The 18,816-nt window shown below is 36.1% G+C and overlaps 3 protein-coding genes across 4 annotated transcripts; 2 read left to right on the plus strand and 1 right to left on the minus strand.

Moving 5' to 3' along the window:
• LOC147298053 (Plasma-membrane choline transporter family protein) lies at positions 1-5,424 on the plus strand. Its single transcript, XM_086227898.1, has 10 exons — positions 1-261; positions 1,077-1,435; positions 1,679-1,824; positions 2,373-2,556; positions 3,147-3,220; positions 3,306-3,419; positions 3,560-3,916; positions 4,035-4,295; positions 4,432-4,659; positions 4,920-5,424. Exons 1-10 carry the CDS (start codon positions 77-79, stop codon positions 5,112-5,114), a joined length of 2,103 nt encoding a protein of 700 aa, XP_086084024.1. The 5' UTR covers positions 1-76; the 3' UTR covers positions 5,115-5,424.
• Positions 5,425-6,069: 645 nt separating this feature from the next.
• On the minus strand, positions 6,070-13,983 carry SDE5 (silencing defective 5). The gene is made up of 13 exons (XM_086229335.1): positions 13,825-13,983; positions 12,442-12,547; positions 10,574-11,167; positions 10,395-10,420; positions 9,900-9,977; positions 9,267-9,304; positions 8,872-9,131; positions 7,959-8,044; positions 7,618-7,674; positions 7,074-7,141; positions 6,893-6,987; positions 6,710-6,780; positions 6,070-6,408 (listed from the first exon to the last, which is right to left on the minus strand). The coding sequence occupies exons 3-13, from the start codon at positions 11,145-11,147 to the stop codon at positions 6,265-6,267; spliced, it is 1,497 nt and encodes a 498-aa protein (XP_086085461.1). The 5' UTR covers positions 11,148-11,167; positions 12,442-12,547; positions 13,825-13,983; the 3' UTR covers positions 6,070-6,264.
• A 1,063-nt stretch (positions 13,984-15,046) lies between these two features.
• Positions 15,047-16,624, plus strand: LOC147298055 (HrpN-interacting protein from malus protein). Of its 2 annotated transcripts, none has more exons than XM_086229424.1 (3): positions 15,047-15,249; positions 15,633-15,786; positions 16,290-16,624. In XM_086229424.1, the coding sequence occupies exons 2-3, from the start codon at positions 15,648-15,650 to the stop codon at positions 16,385-16,387; spliced, it is 237 nt and encodes a 78-aa protein (XP_086085550.1). In that variant the 5' UTR covers positions 15,047-15,249; positions 15,633-15,647; the 3' UTR covers positions 16,388-16,624. The 2 variants fall into 2 exon arrangements, with proteins under 2 accessions (XP_086085550.1, XP_086085551.1); XM_086229425.1 differs by having other exon boundaries at positions 15,709-15,786.
• Positions 16,625-18,816: the final 2,192 nt, after the last annotated feature.

The following is an 18,816-nucleotide window of genomic DNA, read 5'->3' on the forward strand; positions in this document are numbered from 1 at the left end:
CTGTATTTTCCTTTCTCTCTCTCTCTCTCATTGTTGAAGAAGATTGACAGAGAAACAGTGTGTGCGTTTGGTAGAAATGAGGGGTCCTTTGGGGGCAGTCATAGGAAGGTATCCATCAAGTGATGGGAGTACCCAAATCGGTTCAATCATTATGCACAACAGGAAATGCAGAGACCTTGTGTTCCTTGTAATATTTATAGCCTTCTGGGTCGCCATGATTGTTAACTCCAGCTTTGGATTTAACCAAGGAAACCCATTAAGGTAAGAATCTTAACCATACCTTTCATTTTGGCAAAATTTTGTTTTTTGTGTGATTTTAAAGGTAAAATCTCAAATGGGTTCCTTTTTTAGCTCTCACAGCTGTGGTATTACTAATGAGCATTTCGTTTTTCTTTTTGGTATTTTTCCATATACCACTATTACTTCTGTTTTGGAATAACATCAGTACAAAAGTTGCCGCCTTCATTGGGTTTGGTTCCAGCCCAAAAAAATTGGGTTTGCTTGTTCTTTTGAACAAACAATTCCGTCGTTATCTATTTTCCAAGTAACTACCTTTAACACACCATGTTTGTTCAGTATTGGTGATTTTTGAGCAACACTGGGATTTCTCAATTGAGTTTGTTTTTGGCACTAGTATCTTTGGTGGGTCTTCAATTTTCCTCTGTTTTTCCTTTTTCGATTGAACATAATATTACCTTCTGCTTTTATGTTCAACTGATTGGTTGCTGGTGAAAATGAGATACTGAGTTTATGTAATATGTAAAAAATTAGATTTCACGTCATTCACTTTTCGGAAATCTGAAATGCTATTTTCAGTTCTGTACATTTTTGTCCTGGCAGTTTATCTCTTTCTTTCTTTTTTGATAAAAATTACTGCATCTTACATGGGCCAGTTGGTCTGCATTCTGTGTAGTTTTCATTCAGTTTTGTGCGGTAACTTTGTTTATGTTTGGCTACATTGTATATTTTCTGTGTGCTTGCTCCATTTTGCTAAACAATGGTTACATTTCTTTCTTATAGTTGAATTCTATTTTTGTTGTTTCATCATTGCCATTAATAGTGCTGTGGTTCACCAGGCTCACTTATGGACTGGATTACAAAGGAAATGTTTGCGGTGACAAACATGCAAAACCTGGTCTCCGTGAACTGGAACTCAGATATTGGTTAAATCCTAATCAGGTTTACCTAAGTGGTTTAAAAGACAATCAATTCAAGTTGGCCAATGCTCGGAGTATATGTGTAATGGATTGCCCTATCCCTTCTGAAGATTCACTTAATTGGGTGTGTGATTACCCCGAAGGAGATATCCGTCTATCAATGGATGATTGGATTGATAGGAATTATGATTATTTTGAGTTTCTTACACCTGAAATGAGAAACACCTCTCTTCAACTTCAGGGTCCTTGTTACCCTGTCGTATTTCCAAGTGTAAATGGTAAGTGGACTCACTAAATCGTATCACGTTTTATATAATTGTGTTCATGGACAAATATTTTTTGTCTGCATATGTGATGTTTGTTGTGTATGTCTATCACTGGGAGAAAGCTTTTGAAATTTTCACTTATTGGAAGACAACTGTAGTCCCTATATACTTTCCAGTCCCTATATACTTTCCTTACCAGATTTATCTCTTTTATTTTAACATTGTAACATTACTAAAAACTCTTCCCTTTTCCAGTTCATTGGAGCTGCCAATTTATTGCTCGTCCGTCAAACATATCCTTGAGGCATTGGCAGCAAATGGGTGGAGTGAATATCAATGAGGACATTATTATAGATAAATCTATTCACAGGTCCATCAACTCTCGGTCATCTGTCTTAAAGGTTGAGCAGCGATTGTTTGTTTACTACTTTTTTCTTCTTTACAACTGAGTATGCTTATGAAATTATCTGTAAAAATGTAACTTTGTCTTCTCTATGTCAAGTTTCAGCATTTGATTTTTCTTTTTACAATCGGCATACTAATCTTGAGAGAAAATAGCCAGAATTATGTTTTTTGAGTAACCATAGTGCGTTTTCACTTATAGACAGCATTATGAGCTCCTTAGTCTATGCCTGTATTAAAAGAATCTGTCATCTATGTATAATTTTAATTCAGTATGTCTGGCTATTAGTGTAACATCCATTCTCTGCTTTTTGTCCTTAGAAATATCAAGGGCTATTGTTGATAGTTATGGTAAAAGAGCTATCCTTATTCACGGGACCTACTTCCCAGCCAATTGAACCAACCAGGCTATAAGAAATTGAACCCCCCAGCCCTTTTTTTTTTTTTTTCCTTTTTACTTTCATTAAGTATGTAGCTTTTGTCTATAGTATATGCCTGTTGCATTTTCCAGAGTTTTAAAATTTCATTGTTTACATCTTATTTGCAGAGATACATGGCTGATATTGGAAAGGCATGGCCAGTGCTGATTGTTTGCGGGGGAATCTTGCCACTATTTTTGTCAGTGATTTGGCTGCTTCTGATTCGTCATTTTGTTGCCGCAATGCCTTGGATAACAGTCGGCCTCTTTAATATTCTCATAGTATCAGTCACTTTGTTCTATTACTTGAAAGGTCAGGAGCTATCTCTTACTGTTCTTTTTCCACCTGTTTAGTAAGCCATGGGTATGGGTTTTAAAGCAGCAAACAATGGCTCCCCCCACCCACGGAAGTTGGATCTTATTTCTGTTTAATCTGATGCCATTTTTCCTTCAATTTTTCTTTTGCTTCTGGTTGATAGATGTTTGATGCTATTCTGATGGTCAATGTGTTTTAAAGAGTTTATCCTCTGTTAGTTATCCGAAGAGGGGGGGAGGATGTCATTAACTGGGTTTTGCCAATTTTAATAATTTTACTCTCCATACAGTTGCATCTAGAAACATTTTTCCAAGCTTTCATACAAGAACACCTTTTGCCCCCTCTTTTGGTTCAGATAGCATTCTTCTCAATCTAATCTTTAGCACTGACAGGTTTGGTTTAATAGACTCTCAATTGATAGTGAATATAGAAGTCAGATCTCTGAATTCTGATACTTGTTTGAGACTCAAGCATATTGCTTATAATCAAATTGTTTACTTGTTTACTTCTATAAGTTGTATGCATTGTATGTGGATAATATTCAAAAACATGCTGTGCTGAATTTTATTTTTCTTGCTTGCTTTTAGCTGGATGGATAGGAAATGATGCCATCTCCCCAATCATTGGTGAGCACGATCCATACATTCGCATATTTGGAAGGGTGTGTACCTTTATTAACCGAGCTCTTCTAACTTGGAAGTTGTCTGTATTTATCTTCAACTAACTCGACGGTTTCAATCTTTCAGGAGTTGCATCATCTCCGTACTGCTGCTGTTCTTATGACCTTTATTATGGCTGTTGCTGTTCTTACATCAATTGCTATAGTCCGCCGCATTCTTATGGCAACATCTGTCCTTAAGGCAAGTATGATCCAACTAATCATATGAAATTATCATAGAAATGGTTGTTGAAATTTTTTATTGTACTCAAAGTTGTAGAGACCTTTCGGTTTCAAAAAATTTGTTGGTTTCTCTGTGTAACAAGTAAATAGTGTATGCAGGTTGCTGCGAAGGTTATAGGAGAAGCTCAAGCGCTCATAATATTTCCAATCATTCCATATACAGTCCTTGCAATTTTTTACATGTTCTGGTTTTCAGCTGCTCTCCATCTGTTCAGTTCTGGTCAAGTTGTCCAGAATGACTGCAACTTGAACTGCTGTGCTTATGATCTTGCATCAAAACGAGTGAACTGTGATCGCTGTTGCGGTTATAGCATTCATTACACCCCCCATATTGGAGTTGCCATTCTTTTCCACCTATTTGGGTGTTATTGGGCTACACAATTTTTCATCGCATGCTCTTCAACTGTGATTGCGGGTTCTGTTGCCTCTTATTATTGGGCTCGTGGTGAAACATCAGTAAGTTGCTAAGCTGTATGCATAGATACTTACAACAATAAAATAAACATCCAGACTTACAATATACACATATGTATCTTACTCTCTCTTTAATTGCTCATTATTTTCTTCCATGCAGCCTGAAATTCCATTTCTTCCAGTCTTTTCCTCCATGAAACGGCTTATGCGCTATAGCCTTGGGTCTGTTGCTCTTGGCTCTCTGATTGTGTCATTTGTAGAATCAGTCCGCTTTATGCTTGAGTCAATTCGTCGCAGACTGAAAGTTGCTGGTACCACACCTGATAACTGGTTTGGGAAGGCTGCATTCCATACTTCTAGATTTTGCCTGAGGTGTATTGAGTGGACAATCAAATCTGTTAATCGCAATGCCTACATTATGGTAATTTTGACATAATAACTAGTAGTAATCGAATTTGCACCGACCAATTTCTGGTTGCCCTAGTTTTATACCCTTTTCTTCTATAGAGTTAGTGCATCTGGCTGGTTTATTGAAACTATGTTCGTTACTGTTGCAGATTGCTATAACGGGTAAAAGCTTCTTTAAGGCTTCTGCAATCGCAACAGAATTGATCATAAGTAACATCCTTCGGATAGGGAGGGTGAATGTGATTGGAGATGTTATCCTATTCCTCGGAAAATTGTGTGTCAGCCTCTCAACTGCCCTTTTTGCTTTCCTCATGTTGGATACCCACAAATACAAATCTGCCCACAACAAGATCTCTTCTCCACTGTTTCCTGTGTTGGTATGTTTGTGATTCAGGAAAATGCAATTTAGTGATGATTTTTCTGACCAGAATTTAGTGATGATTTTTCATTGTCTGATGAAAGCATTAAACCTAAATAAGACTACAACATGAAAGTGGGTGAACAGAACCTCTTTCATTACTGGTGTGGGTTTTGTTGTTGTTGGTAGGGAGAAATGCCTGTCTGGAACCTCCTGTTTACTTTGATGCTATGTATGAATATATTGATGATTAAATCTGCTCTTATATGTTTTATGCAGGTTTGCTGGGGTCTTGGTTATGTGGTTGCCACCCTTTTCTTTGCAGTGGTGGAGATGTCAATTGATACCATCATTCTTTCATTCTGCCAGGATTCTGAAGAGCACCAAGGGACTGCCCAGTATGCTCCTCCACTTCTCATTCAAACTCTAAATGACCAAAATGAGATGCAGAGACTTACCCAAGGACCCCAATGATATATACCTTAGATGTCTAATTTTCCTTCCCTCAAAATTAGCTTAATGGAATTTGAGAAACCGTTTATAAGGTGCTGAAATCCTGCCTTCCGATACTTACCCTATTCCTTGAATTTTTGTGTTTTACCTGTATATATTCAAGTGTTAGGCGAAACCAAGAGGGAAAAGGGTGCCTCAGTAGAAGATTTGAATATTCATGGAAGCGAAATGCGAGAAATTTGGAGGATAATGATTGAATTAAAGTATATGCAATGCTATAAAGTTCTTAATGAAAACTGCTCATCTTGCTTTTGAAAAGTGAAATACCAACGAACATATGAATGATCAAGCATTTATATAGGATGCAGTTTGCGATGGTAGTGATAGAGATTTTGTCAAATGTGGCAATTTTCTGTAAGAACTTGCTGTCTAAAGCAATAACTGAGCCCGCAACTAACTATTCTCATGGAGATGGATTCTTGCTCAGAAACAAGTAGGGGTGTAATTTTCAACACGATACAACAAAGTTAATGGGTTAGGGTTGGTTGACCCATACGAATCTAAATTACATGACTTACTAACACAAATAATCATATTTAATGTCAAAACACAAATAATTTGATTTTGAGATGACAAATAGTTTAACTAGTACGGAAAAATTGATTAGTTGTTTTAAATTTTTCTGGATGCATCTGTGGATCACGTAAAACTATAAGAGTTTCTGTTATTTTTTTACTAGCATGTGGATCAAGTGAATTTTTATTTTGTGAGAATTGTGTATGCTAGTATGGTATGTTTTGTCCAGGTCGCAATACCACCTCTAATGTAGAAGCTAACCTGATTAGGTGGAAGGAACAAAGTAAGGGAGCACATAAGCTATGACATACGTGCTCTACTTTGGTGCAAGTTGATGGCATCAAATTTAACAAAACAACAAAATCAACCATAGGAATTATAACCCTCAAAATGTAACTCAAACATGTATATGGGCAACTTATACAAGTACAGACATTTAATAAGCAGTTTCCAGCTAAATAAAAGATAGATTGGACGATGTGTTGCTTGAATTTCATCCGTCTAGACTCTATTATCAACTTGCCACAAAAGAAAAGTTCATTTCAAAGGCCAAATGGACAACCTCCTAACAAAAGCAACATTTATTATAACCTTCTTAAGGTAAGCTCTCCATTTTTTCCCTCTTCTTTTTTGCGAAGCTCAGGCGTTTCGGGTCAATTACATCGAGTCGGATCACTATTGTCCGCCCATTCTCCTCCTCAGTCCATTTGATTGATTCCTTCTCCAGTTGCTTCATAATCTGCACAATAAAATTTCAAAAGATAAGATTTCCTTTTATAGAAAAGCATGTGGAGTCATAATGCATTAAGAAATATTTTGTAATTTCTTTCTCCGCATGATTTGATGTATCAAAAGAAATTAGTAGGATCATAGACATAAAATAGTGTGGAAAATAATTGCTTGAAGCTCAAATGAAATGTTGAACACATTATATCCAAATCAAATTAAATGTTGAAAACATTAGACCAAGAAACAAAGAGCAAAGGCTGATATCACAAAGAAAATTTCGAACATAAATTAACTTAATGATGTAGTCATACCAGGCGTCTTCGCGCCCCTCTTGTGGTATCTTCATCATTGGTTCCCACTATGACCCTAAGGTACTTAAAAGCTGAAAACAAAAGCAAAAAAAAAAAAAATCCATGTTGTCCTTATTTCTTCCATAATAGACCCAGAGTCATTTCATCTTGTTAATTTTAATATGGAGGATCGTGATGACCAACCTGGGGTGCCAGAAAGATAGGTTAATTGGAGTCTTAGAACACGTATAGCTTCCTTCGGTTCATGGTTATGCAAGTCAAGAGACACATCATCATCTCTGCAATCAAATTCACTCCTGTTATGCCATCTTATGAGGTGGTACACATAAATCATGGCTCAAGAATCACCCACATTCACACCAACCTGGTCTGAAGAAGCTTTTGAGCTGATTTTTCATCTGCTTCCCGGGCCTTTCTGTTAAAGAAATGTCCCTAGAACCAACAACAATTTTTGAGCATTACAAAAGGTGAATATTACTCGAACCTTCTTTTCCCAGACTATCGGTAGTAAATTTAATCATTTTTTTTTTTATGTCTATTAAGAAGGAAGAATACGGCCCTCACCTATTAAACTCCTAAAACCAAATTGAGGATAACTAGGTAACATCAATTAGGTTGAAGACTCGTAAGGAAGTGACAAGAACACAAACAGTTGTGAAGAGCAGGCACAAGAAAAGCCATATAACATGGGAAACTCAATATTTTGAATTCTAACAAATACTGTTCCAGTGCATACTGAGGGAATAACGATTTGAAAAAAGAGATTCTAAATCAAATCATTACAAGGTGGGACGTATATTCCAAGGATTTTATATTGAGAGAAGTAAAGTTTAATGAGAGAAACTAGCACAGTTATTTCCATCTTTAAGCATTAATTAATTTACTAAATAAAAACAAAGAAATTATACCTTCTCTAGAAATTTATCTGCACATGCACGATCACCAACAGAAAATGCATCAGAAGCCTGCAGAGAAAGTGGGAGGGTTACTACTCACCTATGCCAAATGACAGTTACAATGATCAATTTATCAGGATATCTGTGAACCAACACAATTGCAAGCTGAAAATCAAATGTAAGCAAGAAAATTTTTGGAGTGATGCTCCACAAGCAGAAAACTTGAGGAGAAAGTAATAACATCGCTATCATTTCTCCTTTCTATGGATAGTGACAGACCCCCATTCACCAATATTCCATAAAAAAAATTCGGCAAGTAAATTTTCAAAAAGTTCATACAATAAGGATCTTACAGCTTTATAGTATTCCTTCATTGTAATCCAATATTCCTTCACATTGTTACGTAGGACCTCATAGCTATTCTCATCATCTTCATCTTCTGCTTGAAGGAGATTTCACGTACCACAGTACCAGAAAGTAAAAGCATTAGAAAACTTTATATGGAAGAAACAGGAAAAGGAAAAATTATATCCCAAAGTCAAGCACCATGAAAACTGAAATGAAGTGACAAATTAAAGAATGGCTGGCCAAGTCCCCATGATAACTACGCCAATAGCCAAAGGCATCCCAAAGGACTAGATCAGTTACTGGATCAGGGAAATGTGATTGGATGGCCCCTGAACTAACATATAGAACATATGAAATATAGCATACTTCCATAATGGGACAGTTTTTGATCAAACATTTAAAACAAAGTTAGAAGTTATCAGGATTATGAACTTTAAACTAAATAGAGGTAGGCAGAATATAGAACCAAATGTATGTTGTATTATTTTGAGCAGGTGTTATATTTTAGATGTTAGTTGTATTTCTGATGTGGATAACTTTTCCACAAATTGCGCTCAGTTGTTTTTCAATAAATAAAGTTTCTGTTTCTCTCCAAAAAATTAATAATTTCCTCATGTTCCCAAGTTTTATTTTAAAATTTTAATACCATATAGAGATGCTACATATACATTTTCCTTTCTCTAATCCAGTAAAGACCGAATTAGATTCAGCTTCGCTAAGGGAAATTTGCTTTCAACTAAGTTCAATATATTGGAATCCATGTTATAGAAAAACAAAAGAATGAGCATCAACTTATAGTTTCCTGACACTGTAGTCATCTTTACTTCCTCCAACATCTTCAAAGAAAAAAAATATTAAAGGAGAAGGAAAAATCTTTACTGATAAATTATATAGTAATGCAAACATTAAAGTTTGTACCTGCCCTGGTAACTTCATGTGGTACCACAGTAGCAGTTTTATTTTCAACAGGAGTGTCTCTGTAAGGTTCAACCACCAAATTACCAAATGCCATAGATCTGTTCACTTTCCTTACTGAGAGACTTCTTTTAAGTGGTGCTTCCTCATATCTTTCAGGAACATGAAAAAATGCTTCTAAAATCTCTTTCTGTTGGACAAGCCCATATTTGTCTTCTACTGATGATTCAATTAAATTTCTTGCCATATCTCTGGATCCATCGCTGCAAGAGTGTAAACAAAAACAATTTTAAGTTCTAGCCTGCACATAGTGAAAGAGATGACCAAGACTGAGCAGTTTATCCCAAGTGAAAGCAAAATAAGATTCCTCTAAAGTGAACTAGCAAACGCTAACATACCTGTGGGCAGAATGTTGATCTGGACACTTCTCTGTAGACTGTTAGAAAAAAAAAAAAAAAAACAAACAAACAAACAAACTTAAATTGAATAGAAAGAACAAGAAAATGAAAAGCTATTGATGGTTATATCATGTTGTAACTTGAGTTCTAACTTAGCAAACCAAAGCAGGCCATTGGACAAATTTAATTGTCATAAAACAAGTGCTTAACTATTCAACTAAACTAATCTCAAAAGTCAGTCATTATCTAGACAAGAGCTTTCTCCACCAAGAACTATTGCTTCTTTTCAATCATGGCCATATCACTTGTTCTGATTTCTGACAGGCTCAGCTCCTACTTTAGTTTGGCCTACCTGTGATCCAGGTAATGCCTACAAGTCTACAACTTGATTCATATCAAGCCTGATTAGAGTAAACACTATGTCACTAAATAAGATCAAACTGTCTCAGGTGTATTTCCATCTTGTTATTAAGTGATTTTACCTCAAACTTCCCACCGGTGTTTCTCATACTTTTCTTGTCACTTGTCCATTTGGGAAATTTCCCTTCAAATTGTTCAACAGACTATTTCTTGACTGCCTAAAAAACCATACTTCTGTAATTGGTTGAGGAATGCATTAGAGCTAAAGCTTACCTTTAAACTAGCTAAACTGACAACATCATCAGACTTCTCCAAGGTTGATGCTGACATGAAAAGAAGTTTCTCCATGCTCTGCAAAATCAAAAGTTCAATTCTTTGAAATTAATGACATAGATAATAAGTAAAAATGAAAATTTATGCAGTAAAGGGACGAAAATGTCTCGGCATCACTCGTTGGAAATTGAATATTGAAGCCATTAACTTTTTTCTTTTTCCATTTGATCTGGGGTTATGTTTCTTGAAGGAGGTGCACTTCTAAATCTAGAAAGAGTGATTGAATTGAAGTTGCGGGAAGAGAGGACCAATGCCAAGCAGAGAATGGGGCCAGTGGGCTAATTGGCAGACAGCAGTGACTTTGGACCCCAATAATAAGATAACAATAAGTTATTCAGGCTTTCGTGCATAATTCCTTTTATCATACTAGGGTGCAAAAGTATTGACTATAGCAGCTATAAAATAATAAAAGCAACTTAACAATGTGCACTATACCTTTCGCACATCATATCCACAGAGCCCTGCATTCAATGAGATTCCCAGTTAAACAAATTGTCAACCTAAAGAACCTAATCAGAAAAGAATGACAGTTCTACAATATACAAAGGCATGCTTCACCTCCTATTTAACCACAGAACAAGAATTGAAGAAATCAAATTTCAAAGAAGATTTACCAAGAACTTCTCGGATCACATTCATATCAAGTTTAAAGCCATCTCCAAGCATTTTGAATAGAAATTCTTCAACATTGGCGTTCATTGTGTTGTTCTTTTCTGTCATGCTTGATTGGGCATCTTCACTCCATATCTCAAAGACAGGCACTTCTTTCAAATCTAATTTTATTGGTTTTTTCATTTCAGTAGATTCATTTGTTGATGTCCAGGGCCTAATGTACTCTTTTCCAATCACACCTGAAACAGTACCCACAGATACAGGAAGTCTTTTTGACTTTGATGCTCTAGTATTGCCCACTCCATTAGAGGGCTTCTGAAGAATGTTGTCTGATGACAGTCCTGTAGGAACTGCACTCGCACCTTCAAATTTAGCTTTTGATGTACCAGTACTTCCGGAGGAGCTTACATGTGAAGTGCAGAGAATTTCACCAGCTGTATCTACATTGTGCCTCGCCTGGCAGTAAGCAGAGGCTATGTCCTGAAGAGAAAACTTACAGCCAAAAACTTCAAGCAAATACTCCAAGTCCCTTTCCTCATTGTTACAGCTTGCAGAATGTGAGGTAAGTGCTTGCATTTTCAGATATTCTTCACAGACTATAAAAAAAAATATATACCAATGTCAATACATAATTTGGAACTCCATCAACAAGGGAACAGATTACCGAAGCTGCTGTGTATCAATCAATTATTTTAAACTAACTAGTGATGACAATAGGAAGTCAATTCTTCAAGGGAGACAACAACATTAGTTTAGTACTTCAGGTTAATGTAATCAATAGAGATATTTCTGTTTGTGAGAACTAAAAGAAGTATTTTGCATCCAAAAGAATATGGGTAAAATAAAGGTCTTATATTTGACTAATTTTATATGATTGATTAGTGATAGGTTTGGTTGTTTTATCACTGTTATCAAAATCTTAAGCTATTAGGATGTGGGTTTATATTCCACTCCTCATCATGTGTGGGCCTCTCTCCATCACTAGAGATCCCAACACGCGGAACTCAACACTAATATTGCAAAGATTTGAATTCATGATCTGCCCCTCTAATAGGTTTGCTTGGGTTACCACTGCTCCCACAAACTCAACCTATTAGAATGTTGACCAACTATTATTTTATATTCTAACAAGGAAGAGCAGGAAAAGAGATGATAAATGGACAAATATTCATCAGAAATTTTATTCAACCATTACAAGATTAAAACAACATTTGGCAAGGCAAAGTTCCCATTTTTCATTTCAGAAACAAAAAAAAAAAAGCATTCTCAAGATGTTGGTTCTAATGTCCAGTTTCCCAACACCCAAAGAAAGGGTCAGACACATAGAACCCACACACTCAAGAGGAAATTTCAATCATATTGTTTTCCTTTTTTTTTTTTTTTTACTATATTGATTTTTCTAAAATCATTCATCAAGAAAGAAAACACAATTCTCAAAGTTCTATATCAATCCTTCCACTCCATTTATCAACAACCAAACAGATTGTAACACTCGGCTTCAGATGTTTCAACATCAGCAACAAAAGAACCACAAGAACTTTCATTTACATTACAACCTTTATTTTCCTTTACCTTTAACTCCTTGCAGACTCTAAAACCAAAATGTGATCATAAAAGAAATAAACATTACAATAAAAGTATATATAGCACTCAAAATTTTACTTCCATTTCTACTCCATTTTTCTGCCAACCAAACAGGATGAAAAAAATGCATAAAATCAATTTTTGATCATAAAACAGAAGAATACAAGTTTCTTAGAACATATTTTGATCATCAACATCGTTATTTGGAGTAATAAAAGAATTTTCAAGCGCATATAATCACAGTGAGGAACTGATTGTCATGAAAACACAATGAAAGATTGATCACCTGGACAGGATTAAGAGCTCAAAGTGCAATGGAACCGAGAGATCCACTGTCTCCTTTTCTACGTTCTGATGCTTCTAGTGAAGTAGAATGCAGTGAACTAGAGTGTCTAGAAAGGTGAGCTTCTTTAGTGATATCACGAGGAAAATATCTAAATTTTAGAACAAACAAATGAAAAAATTTGGAAGTTCGATGCATGAGCAGAAAGTGTAACGTTTGTGTTGCTAAGCTTCCACATAAACATGAAACGTATGTTCCATGTTCCACGCGATGCCAAAAGTGGTGTTGCACACGCTCTTTACCACTAGCAATTTGCCCTCTTATATCCTTTGGCTGGAAATCCTGTTACATTTAGCTTGACATGGAGGGGGAGGAGAGAGGGGGAGCGGGGGAGAGAAAATTAGTCAGAGAAAACACTTGCATTAGCTGGCAAATTAAGTCTTATACCGGCATTACATTTTTTCCATATCTTTTGAAAACCGTTACGTGTATTCTAAAAATGGTTTTATTTCTATTTTCTTCTTTGGTAGAAAGTTATCAAGAATCTCAACAAGTTAAGAAAAACCAAAGAAAATATTTTAAAATAGAAGACCAGAGGAGAAAATAAAAATGGGAAGTAACTTTTCAAGGTCACAGAAGGGATTCCACCACAATTTGTAATAATGGACTTTATTTGCATGCTAGTTGGCATTTTGGATCTTATGTTAATTTTAAATCCATCACAATGCTATGCGAGGCTCAATTTTATTACATATACAAGCTTGTCTATCAAGCAGCAAGCCACATTGCCTCCACAACTACTAAAAGGAGAACAAACTAAAATCAAGAACACAAGGGAGCAACTTGTAATTTTAATAAATTTCTTTTTCCCTTCAATTATATTCACAGAATAAACATCCCACAATGGAGGACAATGGGTTAGATAAAGTTTTGAGCTTTGATTCTCTTATATTATACAATTATATGAATCAGTCCAATCCTCATTTTATTTTCTGAAATTCTCTATCTTTTCCTTCTTTTCTCATACTAATCTTGAAACTATAAAGTCCTAATTCAACTATGACTGGGTTTATCAAAATTATATATGTGTTATATATCAAAAAATGTTTGTGTATATACACATACATATATGCGTATTGTTTCATAACCTTATACGTATGTTATATGCATACTCACCAAAAATCAACCACATTGAGCAACAATGTCGTACAGGTGCACGTGCTATAGCCTATATGCATATGATAATAATCAAAGAACAGAATAATGTGTATAGTATAGAATGCGATTCCACAATCAGGGTTTTAGAGAGCGATTACTAATTAAAAGAAATAAAAATCGGATTTTTATGAATGACAATGTGGACGGAGAGAGGGAGAGGTTGATTACCTGGAGAAGTTTGCTGAAGGCAATGGAACAGAGAGAGAGAGACTCTCTCTTTCTGTTTCTGTCTAAGCCGTTTTGGTTCCCATGGAAGATAAAAATGGCAGGGTAAGAGAGTAACGAATGTGCATGACAGACAGTGTGAGTGTGAGAAAGAGAGAGAAAATTGCCAAATTTCAATTCTACAAAAATTAAATTTATTTTATTGAAAAGTGAAATGGACGAGGACGATGATCAAAAGGCTGTTCATTTCGTATTCCACTTTGGTGCCACGGGCCCATGGGTCCATGGCTCATGTTGGTTTGATTGGTTTTAAGTTTTAACTTTGTAATTGTCATTTGACTCATTTTTCACTTTTTTGTTTTTTTGTTTTTCTTTTTTGGAGCAAACACACATATAATTCACTTTTGTGCTAAGTTGGCCCATCCTCAACCCATCACATACCATTATACCAAAGCTTGCTTAGCTAAAGCATAATAACATGAGATACCAAAGTCTGTTTTTATGATCAAAGTTTAATGTTGGCCGTGACAATAGTTAATTAGTTTGTGTGTGAGGTTATTTACGTTTATAACTCAATGACAATTCTCCCACCATTACATACCATTATATTAGGGATTTAAAAATTTCAAGTGTAATGAATTAGAGAATCATGTGAAAAATGTCTCAAATTATATGAACAAAATTATATAACTTATTTTTAATTACAATCACTAAATAACTACAAACTTGATTACAAATAGTTAAAATTATAAAAACTAAAGTAGAAAATCACCCCATCTAAAAAAGACTAAACTATAATTCTCACCTTTCTTTCATGGCTAATGGTGTCTAATTTAAGAAACTAAAGATTAGGAGATGAAGCTGCCATCCTTAAAAGCATCTCCAATTCTTTTCCTATATATTTTTTAAATTTGATGATAAATTTTACTATGCTATATAAATTTTATATGTCATTTATAAAAGGGATAAATTTAGGGAATAGTATATGAATTTTGTACTTTATTTGTAAAAAAGATAAATTTTGGGGAATAGTACTCCATCCAAATGTTTCTCCAATTCATTTTGAAAATTTTCATTTTATCTCAAGAATATCACTTAGAAATTTACCGTTTGTCTTTAGTGGTAGAATATTTATTCTCAAATTTAATATTTTTTTCTTTATAAAAAAGGAAAAAAAAAAAAACCTTGCTATTGCTATAGCGTCTATTCTAGTGGAGATTCTTGGGCTGCAGCTTTAGATGGGCTTACAGCCAACACCACCGTTTTGGGTTGTTGTCTTCATCAACAAGATCAAGACCCTTTTTGCCGCTTGCGAAATAAAATCTTGGGTGTCTGTGTGATACTAATAACCAAGTGGCATTTGAAATTGGTTGAACTCTCATTTCTCAGGACCCGCCACCAAACGCTCCGTCTCTCTCTATCAAAGTGGTAAAGTTCAGTTTCTGCGCTTTTATTTTTCAAATTTTTGTGCCATTTTGTTTAATCTCATTCATGGGTTTCTGCTATACCATGTTGTTGTGCCTAATAGATTCAGATTTCGTTTCAAGTTCTAATCTTTTTTATAATAGAATTTTACTTTTATCGCCCAAAGTGTTTAGGTGCTTAGTGAATTATATATCTTTGCTAGGCTTTTTTACAAACACATAAAGAGCAACATACTTCTAGAATAGAGAAACTTTCAGCTTTAGATAGATCATGTGCAATTAATATCTCATTGAGTTTGTGAATTTTTTTGTTGTCTCTTTGGTCACTGAGCTTCAATTTGTATGGTAATGTTGAAACTTGATGCCCATTTCAAATTCTTGCACTAGATTATCTGATAAGCAATGATGTTTAGTATCCAAAATGCTGTCATGCTAAAGCTGGCTAATTGGGTTTGGCTGCAAGGTATGGGAACCAGAGGAGTTATTTCAGATAAATGGTCCATGAGGGTTCTCTGGGCCTGTGCAATTGGAAGTGCTGTCGGTATGAGTTCTTCACCTTTCAATTCTTAGATTCTCGCTTCAAATAGCTTATTTGATTTCCAAGCCAATACTTTAATAAGGAAAATGCTTGGTCTACTACAAGTTTTACAATAATTTTGGGTTACAAACTGACACACCATCTCACCTCTAATTTAGTAAGCATGGTGCACTGCTACATCAATTTCTGAACTAAAATGTAGGGGTGTAAAAACTTCAACCCAATTAACCAAACCAATCAAACCGACAGGATTCAATCCAATCCAACTAATTTTAATTGTTTTTTTTTTCTTGACTGAGTTGGATGTTTGGATTGGATATGAAACGTAAAAACCACTTATAATTGGATTGGATGAAATATCCTCTGAATTGATCAGTTTTGAACAGATGAACACCACTGCTGAAATGTAGTAAAATTTGGCTGATTATTGCTTTATTGAATTTTTCTCTGTTTCAATTTCTTGGTGCCGACATTTTTTGCTGATGGTGATTGTTACTTGTTTTTAGGCCTATATTTTGTTGCTGTTGAAAGGCAACAACAAAACAGGGCACGTGCGTTGGCTGAAAGTTTGAAGGCAGAATCAAGCAATGGAGAGGATGTTTGATTGTTGATAAATTATTGGCAAAAGCCACTTTAGAGCTTTTCAAATTTCCCAAGTTCTCTTTTTTATCCTTTTGGCTATCAAAAGGATTATGTAAAATGCTGTCTGTTGTTTCCATTCAGAATCAGGTTTAGGAGTTCTTCCCATTGACAATAATTTGACAATTTTTGTTTTTGGCGGATGATTATGTATTAGTGGTTGCAGATATTTTCTCTGCAGGGGAATATATTTTCAAGAATGACTAAGATTTTGATGACAAATTATCCAGTGTCTGCCCTTTTTTTTATGTGATGTATGCACACACATTGGCAAGGTTTTCATTCCATCTCAGTAGTTTTCATCTCATAATTGCTCAAATAGGTGCTTTACTAAAAAACAACCCACTCACTTTGATGCCAAATTATCGTTTGTTATGGTTGGTCTGCAGAATCACTGTTTGTCAGACTTGGAAGTTTCCCATTGGTGCAAGGGGAGGCCATTTACAATTGATTATTTAGTAGTACTAAGGGTCCTACAGGAAGTTCATTCTATTGAAGCAATCTTTGAAATTCAGAAAGCTAATAGAAGTTGCATGTCTTGATCGTATCCAAAATACAATAGCACTGTTTTTGTTCATGAGATTTTTTTATGCTGCAGACTAAAGTCTTTACTTTTTTGGAGTAAATTCCATCTTAAAATCTCAGAGATAGGTATTGACCATTTATAACCTTGTAAATTTGTAATGCAATATTTAGGCTAAGAAAGGAAAGTTGCCCCTTATTTGTAATTCAAAAATGCAATATGCAACTTTAAATTAAAAAAAAAAAAAAAAACACCCTGCTAAATGCAGTGAAAGAATGATGCTCAACATCAATATCACAGATTTATAAGAGCTGAGTCACATATTAGTTTTGGTCCAGCGCCAAAATAAATTTGGCTATAAAGATGACTTTGGACAAGACTCCCATATGACAACCACACCTGCTATTGTATAATGTCTCGAAATCTAAAATCTTACCAAAATCTAAGTATTCCTTGACCTCATTTGTACAGTATTCTGTAAGAAAGTAATTTGGTATTCATTTCATGGATATTTACAAGATTTTGAAAATGTTAAACCCCATTTGATATTGGCTACAATTAGTATGTGAAAACCATACTACACTTTCATGTTCCCTCCCTCTGATGTGATTACGTATCAAGAAGTGCCGCCAGGCAAGCTGAAAAGAAGGTTCATTGTTGGGGGTAATAGCCTGCTGCTCACAAAAGGTTCATGACTTAGGACTTAAATAACAACTAGCAAACCTCCACTGCAGGCTTTTGGTGTTCCAGAAGCACTTACGTACCTTCTTCCTCTTATGAAGGGGTTCAGAATTCAGATCAGCTTCACTATATATAGCCATGTGAGCTGATGATGTAAAGCCATGCAATTTAAGAACCAAACAACTTACACAATCAAAAATGGCTCCACTAAGATGTGCCTGCAGCATTGGTTTCCTGGTACTTCTGTGCTTGAGCCTCAGCAATGCCCACAGGGTTCTCATGGAAACTCCAAAAGAAAATAGCATGATGGGAGTAGAAACTGAAGGCTTTGGTTCAGGTGTGGGCATTGGCAGTGGGTCTGGAACTGGAACTGGAACAGGTATAGGCTTTGGAAGTGGGAGTGGGTCAGGTGGTAGTGGTGAGGGAATTGGTGTAGGCATTGGTACTGGCAGTGGTGGAAATGGATATGGGTCTGGAATTGGTTTTGGGTCTGGATCAGGAAATAGTGGTTGGCCAGGACAAGGTACTGGAATTGGAATTGGGTCTGGCACAGGAGGTTTTGGTGGACAAGGTACTGGAATTGGTATTGGGTCTGGGTCAGGAGGTGTTGGTGGGCAAGGTGGTTCTGGAATTGGTTTTGGGTCTGGGTCAGGAGGTTTTGGTGGACAAGGTACTGGAATTGGTATTGGGTCTGGGTCAGGAGGTGTTGGTGGGCAAGGTGGTTCTGGAATTGGTTTTGGGACTGGGTCAGGAGGTTTTGGTGGGCAAGGTGGTTCTGGAATTGGTTTTGGGTCTGGGTCAGGAGGTTTTGGTGGACAAGGTACTGGAATCGGTATTGGGTCTGGCTCAGGAGGATCAGGATTTGCACCTCCGCATGTCCCGGTCTCAGGAGGTTGTGGGTGTGACCCAATTTCCCCCGCGGGGGGGATAGAGATGGGCAAATCGGTCAAGCCCGATATCAGTCATGAGCTCGAAGAAATGAAGCACCGGGTTCCCCCGAGTCCCAAACCCAGTCATGGGCTCGAAGAAATGAAGCACCGGGTTCCCCCGAGTCCCAAATCCAGTCATGCCCTCGAAGAAATGAAGGACATGCGTCATCGCCCTTATGGGGACGGTAAATGTGGAGGCTTTGGTGGCCCTTATGGGGATAGTAATTGTGGTGGCGTTGTTAATAACCCTTGGTCAGTCCC

This window comes from Dryas octopetala, chromosome 1 (assembly GCF_963921425.1).
Source record: "Dryas octopetala chromosome 1, drDryOcto1.1, whole genome shotgun sequence".
Classification (NCBI taxonomy): Eukaryota; Viridiplantae; Streptophyta; class Magnoliopsida; order Rosales; family Rosaceae; genus Dryas; species Dryas octopetala.